Source organism: Gavialis gangeticus, unplaced genomic scaffold (genome assembly GCF_001723915.1).
Source record: "Gavialis gangeticus isolate Ggan-Ray unplaced genomic scaffold, GavGan_comp1, whole genome shotgun sequence".
Classification (NCBI taxonomy): domain Eukaryota; kingdom Metazoa; phylum Chordata; order Crocodylia; family Gavialidae; genus Gavialis; species Gavialis gangeticus.
The window spans coordinates 94,831,811-94,846,781 of record NW_017729025.1 but is presented as its reverse complement, the minus strand read 5'-3'; the positions used below and the strand labels follow the sequence as shown (position 1 = coordinate 94,846,781).

Below are 14,971 nucleotides of genomic sequence, written 5' to 3'. Positions count from 1 at the left end.
CGGCTGGGAGGATTGGGTGAGCTGCTGGCAGGCCAAGTGATCCCTGAGCTGCACGGATCTCCCCAGGTGGCACCCATGCACTGGCACCAGACAGAGCAGCAGATTGGGCAGGGAGCGAAAGGCAGAGGAGCAGGTTGGGCAGAGAAAGAGGATCCGAGTGACCTTCAGAGATGCTGAAGGACTAATTTGTGGCATGCACCAAAAAAAAGGTTGGCCCCCAATGGGTTAGACAAACACTTGTTCAGGATGATTTGATAGGGACAATCCTGCCTTGAGCAAGGCATTGGTCTTGAAGACCTTCCAGCCCTGTTTTCCTGTGATTCTGTACCCCAGCCAAGTTGCATTTCATGTTGATATAATGAATCCCTGCCCACATAAACAAAACAAGCTATGCTAGTACTGGTATAACCACATCTTCAATAGGGTCTTCTGTTAGCACATTTTCTTTGGTCAGGTCTCCTATCTTTTTACACCCAACACTAACATGACTATATCAAAAGTTGTTAGTGTAGACCTCAACTTAGTTTAAACTATTTGGGTACTACCTGTGTGCATCTACACATGTGCCTCACTACCCACTTGGGACTGTGCTAAAGCAAGTACTAAATGACTGCACAGTACCCGCTGGTCCTGTACAGTCCCAGCAGTGCACAGGTCATTTCCAACCCTACTTTGCAGTAGCAACAAGCTACTGTGGAGTAGCAGTGCCTTTTGACACTATGTTGCTGTAGTAACAAGCTATGTCACTGTAGCTCGTCACTATGGCGATGTAGCATATAGAGATGCCCCCGAGTACATTTCTGATCAGAACATATGGAAAAAGGAGTGATTTTTCATTCTAAAATAACTGAAATATAATCCACCTACTTTTATTTGGGTTCTCCAAATTATTTTGGACTGACATGGAACATTCAAAATTTCAGCCATACTTGTTTGAGAGCGCACCACTAAGAAGAAATTTTATAAGGGAAGTATGAGTTTACCCTAAAAGGTAATCTATAAAAAAAAAGTCATGTCCTTTACTTATTTCTTCATACTGTAAAAACCTAAAATGTTGGTTAATTTCTTGTTCTTAAGAGTTTTTTCCTTACCTTAGAAATGTCAGGCATTTTCCTGCTGCACTGGTTACAGGTGTAAACAGTGTGAAAGGCAGTTTGTAAGCTCTTTCAGACATTAAAAAAACATCAACAGATAGATTTGCACTGACTCCATAGACTTTGCATCAGATCTTAATCAAAGTATTAGAAACAATACATGTTTAACAAATAAATATGTCCTTTTCCCATTCACTGTTTATTCAGACATTGACAACAAATAGGGGTTACCAAAACTAAAGAAACAACAACATTTTTTCCCAAATATATTTTTATTAATCTCTGACCAGGCAAAATCTTAGAATGAGACTGCAGCACTAGTAATTAGTACATACAATGTTTGCTTAATGCAGTTGTAAGGCAGGAAAGACCCATGCCTCTTTCATGGAAGATGTTGAAAGATATGAATGAAAAATAAACCGCAGGAAAAGAAAACATGATGCTGTCATTTAAGGTACTGGATTGGTTCCAAGAAGTACTGAGTTTTATTCCTGTCTCTGCCAGGTCAGACTTCTCAAGTCATCTGACCAACTAAGCAAGTCATCTACACCAACATTTTTAGAAATGTCAGCCAGTTTTCTGAGTGTCCTTCCTAGGGGCTGACTTTCACCTGAGCTAAGCACTTGCAAAATTCATAAAAATCAATGAACATTCTGGGTGCTTGTCATCTCTAAAATAAATCCAGCCCAAGGCGCTGCAAGTTAATTAATGGCCATTTCTGAAAAGTTTGGTTAAATAGCTCTGTGCCACAGTTTCACACTTTAAAATCAAGAATGCTTCCCTATATTTCAGGAGCACAGTAGGTAAATTCTTCAACGAATGTAAGGTTCTTGCTACTATGATATTGAGTGTAATAGAAGAGCCCCTAAGGAATTTATTTATTTATTTTTATTTAGAGGCAAGGATTTTTGAAGGTGATCTCTTTTATTGGGCCAGCATTGTAATTGGGATAGAGTTAGACAAGTTTTCAAATGCAAGGCATTGTTCATCAGGTCTTTATTTATAGCAGACTTTGGGCACTCACTAAACAATGCAGATTAAAAAATATCAATCAGACTGCCACATTCATTTACCATTCTGCATCCTACAGCAGGAACTTTGTGGGAAAAAAATAGTATATTTTGATGTAATTAAGGTTTTACTATAATGTGTATACACAAGGAAAAATTAGGAGTGCACAGATAACTTTAATTCTACTGTTTCCTAACTTTCAAGTGCTTGACTTAATATAATTCCTTGAATATATTTTGGGAGGGAATATAGATTACATTTTTTAATTTGTGATACTTGCATGTAATCTGATTAAAAAGAAATAGTTTCCATTTCTTGCAGTATTGCCTGAATTAGTTCATTGCAATGCTGCAGTTGATTTGGCTGTTACTACGGCCAAAGAAGAGAACTGTGAAAGAAGTAGAAATTCTCATTTTAAAACAAAGAATAAGGAAAGTAAGAAGACTAGAGCTTTATTAAAAATGTTAATCTTGTTAATGTGTGCCATGGGGTCAGACAATAATTCATTCTGTGCCAGGAGATAAAACCTTTATTTACAGGACTGTCAGATTTTCAGCCTTCCTGACAGTTAAAAAGCCTATTGAACTGGAACAGACAAGAAGTTTGAAAAGGTTTTAATACTGGTCAGACAGGAAAGAATTTAGACATGTAACAACGTACTCCTAAGGCCAAGTGATTTATCAACTTGCCAGTGGCTGAGTTAGTGTGAAGGTAAGACAGAGTGGAAGCCTGATGGTTACATGGGATGCAGAATTACCTAATCCTCACCATACAAGCTTTCCATACGAAAGACTTAAGGAAGAATGTTAGACTTGTTTTTCTCTAATGAACACTGAGCAATAAATGCAATAAGATAATCAATGAAACAATGTTACAGCGAAAAGTATTGCAGCAGATGAGTATGGTTTTGGTTGCCCACCATGCTTATTGCTAATTCTGTACTTAAACATAGAACCAGAAGCTGGAGGCATTGAAATATATTGGCCTCTAACAGATTCACAAAGTACTTCAGGAAGGTTAAACTCTTCCCTCCACAACCAGAACTAGGCTGTACACACAAACTGTGTGAAATCATGGTTCTTTCTAGGAGAAAACTTGTGTGTGTCCAAGTATGAGTTGATCTTGTCATTTATATCTCTGGAGGAATAAGTGGAGTTTCCAGTTCCTCAGCATTTAATTCCTTCCAGACACTCCAGGAAATCTTGTTGGGGATCTAGAAGTAATAAGTAGGGTAACTTTACAACATTGCCTATTCCTTCATTATTGTATATGTTAGCTCCATAGTTGTGGCAAGTGACCCTGGTGCTAGAGGTACCAGAGTCATAGCCAAGAAAAATGTGTCGTCCCTCCTCCCCTCCCCCTTGGCTAACTCCAAACAGACCCAAGCTCACAAATTAGGCAGTGTGGACAGCTCAGAGAAGGCCATGCACAACTGGAATGGTCCAAAGTGTGCACCCCAACACTGAAGTCAAGCTGTTTCTTGGGAGACCCTGTGTACCAGAACGTGCATTCAGGACTGCTCAACATGCTCAGGGCTTCTCCTGTGCTGCCTGCACTGCCCGATTTGTGGGTGTGTGTGTTAACTGAGTGGGTGTATTTCTCAATGGCATACCTGAAGGCACAACCCAAAAAAAAGTTATTTTTTCATACTCAAATAACTGTTTCAGAATGATTTTTATGCTAGCATGAAAAGGCATTCCTTATTTCTTTGCCACTCTCTATTCCTAACCAGAAGGTGGAAGATAATGTAGCAATTGTGCTTTTCTTTTATCTTTCTGGCCAGAAGCTTGCCAACTTTCTTCCCTTCATCCCTTTTCTCAGTATAAAAAATGCTTTGTACACACAAGGGCTCCTTCTGTTTTATCATTTAACAAGGTGTTTACTCGGGTATATAAAGGTGTTTACTCGGGATGCATACATACAGAATTTTTTGGAACATTTTTTTAATTAGACACCTTTTAGTTCTACATTGCCTCTACCAACTGCAGTCTGTCTTACAGATTTTTTGTCTGTCTTTTTTCAACTATGAGGCTGTTAGTAAAGTAACTTCTAATCATGGCCTTATTTGCATCTGAGAGAAAGCTCCTTTGTATGTGTCTTAGTCATGATATTCCAAATGTTGGTTAATATCTTTTTAAAAATTATTTTCTCTTATAATATAAAATAGTCCATCCTTCCAGTCTGCTTATAGAGGGATTTCCACACTCTATACCAAATGTACACCCATGCCCCAATTTAAATGTTAGGCTGGTTGGAGCATGTTCTGACCATGTAATCTTATGTCTGTATTTATAATTGGAAGGGAGAAAGGGTGAAGTATTAGAGATAAGAATAGTATCTATATATGCATATGAAGTTTCTGTGGATGAGAGTAAAATGAGGAAAGATAAAACTCTTTTGTCCTGTTTTTATAAAGACAGCATCCAGGATTTGCAGTTCTCTTGTCTAGTGGCTGATGTATCCAATCTAGCATTCAGCATATTGCTAAAATCTCTTTCTAAAATTATTTCTCTTTGAGGGGGGGTATAAAGAATCGTAAAGAATTTATTTTTAAAACACTTTTTATTTGGAGATATCTTTTTTCTCATTAAATCTTTGAGGACACGAAAACTACCATCAGTATCACTCATTTGAGCTATTACTGGTGTTTGCATAAGGGCATAACAAAATCTTCCCTTTTAAAAGTTTGTTACCGAATAACAGATTTGCCCCAAATGTATTCCCTTGAGTTCACTTCCCTTCTCTTTTTTTTTTTTTAATGTTTCTGGTATAGATATGATAGAGTTTTCTTTAGTTCTGTAGTGACTTAAGCCCCAATTCAGGATAACAGTTAACCACATTGAGCATTTTTACACGTGCTCTAATTAAAGTGCCTGAGGTGTCTTGTGTATCAGCATCTCAGTGTTTCAAAACGGCAACAGGGGCACTTTAAATAGAGCTTATTGAACAAGCTTTAGTTAAAGCACCTCTGACACCATTTTGAAGTGCAGGGACACTGACACATGAGACGCGGAGGCTGGCTGGATTGTGCTCATTAGCATGCTTCAGCAGACTCAATTAATCAAGTTGGCTCCAACATGCTGTAATTACAGCGTGTTGGAGCAGCCCCCAGCTCATGTACAGGCACCCATTAAGTCCATTCCTTTTCAGAACAGTACTTAAGTGCCAGCTTAAGCGCTATGCTGGGTAGGCATAGGGTGGCCATCATAGAGGACATTCCGGTTTTCTACTCTGTCCTCTGTCCTCTATTGATACAAAACCTCTTGAAGAGAAAGATAGAGGACATAAAGACATCCATTTGCGTCTCAATAGAGAGCAGAGGACAACCAGACTGTCCTCTGTGATGGCCACCCTAGGTAGGCCTGATTTCATAAGTTGGGTCTTTTAATCTTTTTAACAGCATTATTTATCTTTTAACAATTTTAAGGTAAGTTCAAAATGATTTGTCATTCTATACATATTTTTGCCACATAATGGGACAACCCATTCAAAATCAGCATTATTGTATTTTAATTCAACCAAAGTTCAACCATATTTTCCAACATTCTTTAGACTTCATTTAAAATAAAATCAAAACATTTCCAATAAACATTAGATCTCAGTACATTTCTCCAAACCTTTCCCAGCTCAGTTACCTTATATGCAATGTTTCATTGTAGTGAACCAAAAGCATTATGATTTACCATGTTACAACATAAATCTGGCATATTGTTATAAAATACTGTGATTTCAATTTATTTAGATATAGACAAAGCAATACCAGAGCAAACCCATATTTTTAAAAATAGGACAATGGGATCATTGATACCTGTTTAAAGCAGGAAAGTCTTCAGTATTTATAGGATCATTCAAAAAAACATGACAGTAATCTGCGTGGATTATCTAGTAAATATTAATTACTGGTAAATAAGAGAAGCAAAAGCTGAAGAGTAGCAGAATTTGAAAAGCAGAGCAGTAGTATATAGTTGTCTGGCTGCCACTTACATGCTACCAGAGTCTTACACAGAAAAGCAATCCAAATACTACTGGGGGGTTGTATTCCAGAGATGGATTATATATTATTGACACACTCCAGCTCTCTTATGAATCACAGATGGGAAATGATAGCAATACAGCAATGACAGCAATGGCAGCAGAACACACAGAGTAAAATTATGTGGTTTCCCCGTAACTGTGGAAGTCTTAGAGAAAGGTGATAAGAGTTCGGTGTTAGCCCCAGCTTTGATTTGTGGTAGATGCAATGATGAAAATAATTTTGTTCCAACTTCTTAAATGAGTCATTTAAGAGACAGTTAAAGGAAGATAGTTCTCAGATTCATAACTGCTGCTGTGCTTTGCATATCCTGCTTCCTTCATTACAGTTTGGCTAACCCATTCCCTTCCCTGTATCTTAGTCCTCTGTGTGTATGTATATATTTGGGTTTCTGCTGGTGGTTCCACATTCTGCATGCCTTCTTAGTACTGGAGCATATGCTTTCCCATAAATTATATAGATTATGGGTTAGCTTCCTACAGTCTTCTGTGTTCTTGAGAAATGGCTTCTATCTGTTGTTGGTGATAAAACCATGTGTTTTGATGTCATTGTTCTGAATTGTCTTTGTGTTGTAAACCTGCGTTGAAATGTTCTTCCCTAAGAGTTAGCTTTTCATATTGGGCTGAAAACACTTCATCCTTGTGTAGCAGTTCATTTTACTATAACCTATGGCTTTTAATTGTCCCTCCCATAATGAAGAGCTGACTTAATACTCTGTGCTAATCTTGTTTTGACCTATAAAAGGTAAGTAATTTCTCTAACCATTCCTAAAGATTGTAATAATGTGTTAAAAGGTTTCTCTGTTCTTGTTTATCTTTATTTATTTTTACTTTTCACATTAATTTTTCACTTGTAGCAGGAGCTTTTCCTTGTGTCATTCTCTATTTTACTTGATAAAATACCATTATGACCACTATGATTTAAAGCACACCATATCATGTATATTTAAATACATCTAGTCTGTTGCAAACAGTGAGTCCTCCATGTATCAAACCAGTCACAACTGATAGAAAGAACTTGTCATCAGGTTTCTTGTTTTTACCATTCCCTCCCTTTGTTTTAAGTTACTGTATTTCACATAATGTTTAGTGCTTCTGCCCATTCAAAGAAGGCCTACTTTGCATTTCAGAGCATTGAAATTATAACTTGTTATAATAAAATCCTATATTTAAAGGTCAGAGCAATAGGAAGTGGAGGTTCTGCTTTCTGATATTTTCTGCCTGGGTCACATATGATTGTGGATGAAAGCCCAGTTTATTCAGAGGTCCTCTACAATGATGTATTGTGAGTCAGGGGGATGTAGACAGGAGAAAATTAGAGCTATAGCTTTCCTGTGAAATACTGTAGTATAGCTAGGTACATACTATGTGTGGAGTAGTCCTCTGAGTAAGAGAAGAATTAGTTGTTACAAACCTCTTCCAACAAAACATGATACAATATGTGACAGTACACAAGACTATTTAACATTAGGTGTGAAACAAATACAAATTTGAAAAATGCCATAGATACAAAAAGGCAAAGCATAAGCATGAAAAAGACACACACAGCCAATGGTATTTAGACAAAGCTCCACAACAGGTTAAAGTTATAAAATACTGTCATTTTTTTTTTAGATTTAAAGTAGCAATTATAATGAAAAAATATTTTAAAAAACATATATGCTTAGGATATAAACATGAAATATAAAACATACAAGAATATTTGATTATGCCATCAGTCATGTTAAAATACAGTGTGCAGCCACAGCTGTGAGCATAGGCTGGGAAATGATTGAGTCGAGCTGATCGAGCTCTTTTTTTCATTACCAATGATCCCTTTCCCACAGCTGCTTTTAAAATTTATGGAAACAAATTATGTCCCCTACTGCATATGTTGTCAATCAGGTGAGTGATAAAAGTGTAAACTTCAGGTCTGCTGTAAGACACCACAAAGCACAATTTAGCTTGGTTATTTAAGTCCTCTGTGTGCACAGAATAAAAAAATGACCTCCAAGAGGCTATGTTCAAAGCCAGCTGTCTCATTGCCACTGTCATTTGGACAATGAAAGAGAGAGCTATTCTGTCAGCACAGTTTTATATTAGAAAATTTGACCTGCAAATCTCAGCTACTCTGTTCATTATAAATCTCTTGTTTTTGTCCATACACTAGCTCCACTATAGGTTGGAAGGGCTTAAAGATGAACTGAGGAGGAATAGAGGCTACGACTTGAGAGTAACTATTATTGCTCAAAGGAGCTGCTTTCCATTCGCAAACATTGCTTTGCGCTATGGGTTTGGGCTCCTTCTGTTCCTCTACTTTGTTGAAGAATCTTTTTACTTATTTTACTTCTTTAGCACTTTGTCCACTAACATTTTTCCTCTCTCTCTAGTAGCTTTATCTGTGTCCTTTGGATCACATATTTTTAATTAGTTTGTTTTAAGAGATTGTTTCTGAGTTGTGGTTTGGTTTGGTTTGTTTGGGTTTTTTTCTTTAGGAGTGTGTTGTCGTTTCACTAGGTTTCATTCCACGGTTTGCTGAATTGCTTGATTATTTTGCAGCAGGCCATTCCTTATTTTCTCTTTCCATGTGGTTTTCAGTAAAAATTAGAGTGCCTCTTTCATTTTAAATAATATTTTCTGTATATAGACCCATCTCTCCTTTTGCATACCACATCTTTGGAGTTACCCTGTACCAACCCCAATTCTTTCTCTGTCTCTCTCTGTCCTTCTCTCTGTGTCACCCCCTATGTCCCTCTCTTTCTCTTCCGCTCTCTCATACCATTATACCTTCTTTTTTGGACCAGAATTGTTCTTCAGTTAATCATAAAGAGATATTTTCCTCTTCCACTGAGTTACTATTTTATCATGTCTGTGAAATCTGGAAAAACAACTCTGGGCCAAATTGGGGCATCACTGACATTTTGTTTGGAATTTCTCTTTGTGGCATTTTTGCTGGGAAGAAGGGTGGGTGCAGTTTTTTGTTTGTTTGTTTTTAAATGCAACAATTTTTTTCAGGGAAGGACACCATAAACCACTCTAAGTTGCAACATTACTGTCATAAATTATTCCATTACAATAAATAGACTGTGTTATGCTGTAGACTCCAGTTTGTTCTGTGAATTATATACATTTGGGGCAAGCTGCTGTGGATGGAAGAAAGAGGATTAAATATCAGGGAGGAATCAGTTTCAGACTTAAGAGATGGCTCTATTTTGAAAAGAAAGTAAAAATGGCATTTTGGGGTTCATCGTTCCTCCATCATTTCCAGATTAAGTTACAGGCAAAAAGATGTCTCTCTCAGTACCGGCCCATAAAACTCAGTTTGATAACTGAAAGTTAAACTGGGCTCTTTCTTCCTAAGCTGTCTTCATCAGTAATAAAGATTTTTTGGAGAAAATGATGCCCTCAGTGTAGCCTGTGCAACACCATTATCTAGAAATCATTTGCTCAGCTGTAATTTATTAACCCTGTGATTTAAACATAGTAACACTTGTATTGATGAAGCACAAAAAGGAAAAGAATCCAGTTTACACTTTCTTTAGGACTTATCTTGCCTGCAAAGTTCACTTCAATTATATAAATCAAGCTTTGGTCCTCACCTGAGTCCCATTCTCACACAAAACCCAGTCACTCAAATGTAGTGATAGTTTTACCACAAGTTGGCAAGTCCACATGGAAGTAAAAATTACAGTTTAAGATGCAACGATTAATCACATCATCGGTGCCTCTTGAATGTTGTTTCACAATGTGGCCGTTAGGCAAACTTGAGAGAAATTAACTCAAGGGTAGATAACTTGAGTTACCACAGCAGTGAAGACATAGGCCCTTTGTACACACCACAAAATTGACCTTTAAAGCAGCTTAAATGCCCTTTTGCATTGCTTTAATGGTGTGACTATTTACACTGTTGGCAGCGTATTGCACATTAATTGACTTTGGGGGACAGCAAAATACAACATATCCAAGGTGTTTTACTTTGCTATCTTAAAGCCGTGGAGGGAAGTACCAGGCCCTGTACAACTCAGGGGCTGTGTAGGCAGCCCGGCAGCAGCCCGTGCAGGCAGGCTTCACTGAAGGGGGGGGAAAAAAGCAGGAAACCTGAACTTAATTTTTTTTCCTCCCCGGAGCCTGCCTGCCTGAGCTGCGTGAGGGCCCGGTGCTTTCCTCCACGGCTGTGGGGGGACTGGTGCTTTCTTCCACAGCTGCGGTGCCCCCTGGGCAGGTGGGTGCCACCTGGGGAACGCCATTGCCACTACGGAGGGAAGCACTGCCCCCTCCCCCCCACCTCCCCTGCAGCTCAGGGACCGCTCGGCCCACTGGCAACTTGCCCTCCCCTCCTTCCCTGCCACCAGAGTGGCAGGTAAGGATCAGGCCCGACCCTTGTGTACATGCCATGGGGGGTTACTTTGCCCTAAATTGAAGCAGTGTTTTTAAAAACCCACCACTTCAATTTAGGGAGAATTAAACCGAAGTAAACCCCCGTGATGTGTACAAGCAGCCATAATCTAAGCAGTGATGGCTCTGTAGAACTAACACTAACAACAAATTATTATATTATCCATAGCAAGTAGATGTAATTCTAAATAAATGGGATTTAATTTACCACTGTTATTTCAATGTTACATGAACGTGCACTATTAATTTCATTGGAGTTACACTAGCATAAAGCTTGCAAAAGGTAGGGCATCTTAGGGTGTCTTTACATGAGCTTGAGAGTGGGGGAGGGGTGAACTTTAATTAAAGTGGCTCTCAGGAGTGTCTGTCATTGAAGCACCGAGAGCATTTCGTGTATTCAGCATCCTGAGCTTCAAAACGGCAGCGGGGGGGGCGCTTTAACTAAAGCTCATTCAACAAACTTCAGTTAAAGTGCCCCCACCACCATTTTGAAGCATGGAGATGCTGAATACACATGATGCTAAGGCTGCTGGAGCATGCTAATTAGCACACTCCAGCAAACTTGATTAATCGAGTCTGCTCCAGTGCATGCTAATTAGCATGCGTCAGAGCAGGCATCCGGCACGTGTGTAGGTGCCCTTAGAGACTAGCTTCAGACTAATCAGCTGACTGCCTCTTAGCATAAAACTAGAGTAACACAGCTGGAATCAAGCCTACAGAGAACAGATCAGTTGAAAAAGGAAGTGCCATTTTTATACAGTCTCTTCCAAGTAGAGCTACACTGTAAAAGTCACATTAAACAGCATTTAGCTAAACTAAACTTAAACAACTGAGTAAATTCGTCTAGCTCCAGCCAGAAGCTGTTTGTACAGCTGTGAAGCAGAACCATTAAATGTTTTCAGACGCAACGCATTCTAACTTGGTAACATTTTGATCTTTTGTTTATGACACCTTGGTGATTCAACTGAAAGTGGCAATAATTAAGTTTTCAAACAGATTATGAGTATATACTTTTGTTATAGTTTTTGCCTGGGCATAAATTGTACAGGATTTAGGTTTAGGTTTACTGCAGTAACAATTATATATGAGTGAACTTGGCATGTTAATGTAAAATTTAAGTTTGAATGTATTTCTGAAAGATTTGTAGTAATTTTTTTTAACCTGGCACTCTGTCCTTTAGGCTGGCTTGTTTGTTTTTATAATTCCTGATATCAGATTCAGGTTGTCAACAAATAACCTTGGGCTTAAATATATGCATCATATACATACTATATAAGACTGTTAAGGTCTAAAAATATGTAGAGCCTCTGTCTCTAGATCCCAGGAGCTTGCCCATTAAATCTACATATCGTGCTATGGGTGTTATCTGTGAAATCTCACAGAATCTGTTCTCTCTCTGCAGGTCCAGTCCAGGTGCAGCAGCAAAGAAAATATCCTCAGAGCCAGTAAGTATTGCAGCCTTCCAGCCATACATTTGAACTATAACTCCTGTTTTAGATAGGAAGGGGACAGCAAGTTTCAATCATATTTTGGTGGAATAAGAGGAGGACAGGAAAGGGTTCATTTAAGTGCCCAGCAGGAATGGAAAAAAATAGGTCAGTGGATTTTGAGACAAAAAGAAAAGGGAAAGAAAGGAAAAATATAAATAGCCTCTACCTTCCTAAAATAGCAGTTACTGTCTATACGTTAATGGGTAGTTTCTTAGTTCTCATTGCAGTCTATGCTATTTAAGTTATTGTACTACTAGAAATGATAGAGACTTTACCATAGTGCACATAAAAATGTCACAGAAGAATTAACACACAAAAATGGAAATTCTTCAGAATAATATAATGATTTGGGCGGGGAGGAGGGTTAAGAAAAGCTGAGCTAAAGAAGAAAAAATAAAACTGGATACCAAACAAAGCTGGAGAGAGGCTTGGGCAATGCCCTGCCCATGACCTGGGGATTAGACTGCTTTTCTGGGAACCAGGAGATACAGGCTCAAAACACCTTGGGCTGTGGGGGGAAGGAAGGGAATTAAAATCTGGCTCTTTTGCTCCCTTGGAAAGTGCTTTAACCACTTGACCCTCTGAGCTAAAAGGTCAGAGGACCCTCCTCCTTTTCCAGCATCTAACACCCAGTAGCTATAGTTTTTCTATGACTAAAGTTTTGGGGCTTATCAAGCCTTATATGTATACCTGGGCGATTCTGTTTTCTCACATAGCTGCCCAATCATAACCCTACTGTGTATGCTTAGTAGGTTAGCACAGGCAATGCTAGGCACTCCTACATGTGCATTAATGTTCTGTAGTTACACGCATTAAGTTTAGTACCTGTAATAACAGGTACTAACTCAATGCTCAGTAACTGGCACTACTGTGCAGTAGTGCCAGCACACACCTTTTTAGTGATGCTAACGCGCAGTAGACTAATTCTACTGCATATCAGTGCATTAGCATGGCTTTTGCCCCGACACGCTAATACACAGTAGAATTAGTCTACTGCACATTTAGTGTCTTGTGTAGACACGCCACTGGCTCAGCTGCAAACTGCAGGTAAGTGCTAAAAGCAGCAATTAGGCAGTTACATACACATTATACTTAGGCATGTACAGTGTCCCTCTTTAAGTAAACCACTCTCAGTCCAAAATTGATATAAAATAAATTTATTATTTGGTCTGGGTCTGAGCAACATGGGAAGTTGGTCATATGGTCAGACAGAATGGTATTCAGGATTCCTGGGTTCTGTTGTTAACTCTCCATCTGATTAGTTGAGTGGCCTTAGGCAAATCACTTCACTTCTCTGCCTAAATTAATTGACTTCTGGTATGAGTATTTTATTAGTTTATCATATAGTGCATAGTGGGATGTAATGAATTATCTTTAACGCACTTTGGGATAAGTGAATCATTCTTTGGCAAGACTCAGAATCTCTTAGGCAGTCTTGACAAACAAGAACTCAGTCATTCCTTAAATGAAATAAGTATCCTTATAAGTTAAAGCTGTCCATTAAGGGTGTGCAAAATGGGCCATATTCGATTCAGATTCAGCCCAAATCAGGGACAGTGATTTGATTCGTTGATTTGTATCACTGTCCACATTCAATTTGGCCAAATCCGAATCTGAAGATTCAATGCTGATTCAGAGAATCAGCAATTCGGCCATAGACACAGCTTTAAATGTTTTTTCTACATACCTCAAGGTTCCAGGCATGCTATGATGCTGGGGTGGATGAAGTGTCCCACAGGAGTGCAGGGGGGTCCCCCGCGTACTCAGCAGCAAACCAGGAAGTACTTCTGGTCCACTTATGGGTCCACTGCTGAGCGCGCGGGGGACCCCCCACACCTCCCGGCTCAGTCATCAGCCACAGGGGGACCCTGGGTGCCTCCCCAACCAAAGAGGCAGCAGTCGCCAAGCCAGGGGGAATAAAGGGGACCCCCAGTGTGCTCCCCAGTGGACCCAGAAGTGGACTGGAAGTTTTACTGGTCCACTTCCTGGTCCACTGCCGAGTGTCCTAGGGACCCCCCCCACACTCCCATGGGACGCTCCATCCACCCCAGCATCTCAGCATTCATGAGCCCCCTGGTACTTTGAGGTAGGTAGAAAAAACATTTAAAGCTGTGTCTATGTCCCAATTGTCTAATCTTTCTGAATCTCTCTGAATCAATTTGAAGGGTTCCAATTCAATTTGGAGAGATTAAAGGGTCTCCTGATTCGATTCGGATTAGGAGATTTGGCTTCCAAATTGGGCCAAATCTGCTGAATTGAATCAGCGACTGAAGCTTTGCACAGCCCTACTGTCCATGTAAGTGAGTGTTTTCCCCTCAATTTAACTAGTTGACACACCAGAAAGAAATTAATTAAAAGGTGAGGAGTGGAATGTCTGTATGTTTCCTTCCTCTTTTGTATATTAGTGTTATGACTTCCTGAAGGGTGCAGTGACAAAGCAGTTTTGGTCTCTCACTGTGGCTCCAGAGATATGAATTTGAGCCCCACTCTGGGCTTTTGCTAAAGAATGCTCCAACTATAAATAGGCATATGATCATTTTGGCAGGTGCATCAAAGGTGGGTGAAATGATGCTAGCCATAAAACTCCCTTCTGTGTGGTGGTATTTATAGGAACTGGCATGTCTTAAGTACACAAGTCAAACTGGCTATCTATGTTCAGGTAGACCTTTGATTTTAATTATGAATGTATACAAATGGTTTGTTTGGGTTGCATGGGTGTCTGGTGCCTCTTGAGTCAGGGGAGGCACATGCCCCCCTCCTCCCCCCCCGACACCAGTCAGCGACCAGGGCGGGGTCCCCCAGCAACCAATCCCACTGACCGTAGCCACTTTTGCTGGCAGCCCCGCTCGCCAGCCAGCGCTCACGGGGGGGCACTGGTACTCTGCCTGCCCCCCTACCCACCAGCTAAACAGGGAGTGTGGCCTGACAGGGGGTATACCGGCACTCTCATGCCTGTGTACCCCCTATACA

General features: G+C 39.7%; 1 protein-coding gene across 11 annotated transcripts in view; it reads left to right on the top strand.

The window, feature by feature from the left end:
* Window positions 1-14,971, top strand: part of GPHN (gephyrin) — a 693,379-nt gene that overhangs the window by 541,979 nt on the left and 136,429 nt on the right. For all 11 annotated transcript variants that reach the window (XM_019519214.1, XM_019519213.1, XM_019519212.1 and 8 more), the window contains one exon: window positions 11,914-11,956. In XM_019519214.1, the coding sequence (XP_019374759.1) occupies window positions 11,914-11,956 (43 nt within the window). The remainder of the gene's footprint in view (window positions 1-11,913; window positions 11,957-14,971) is intronic.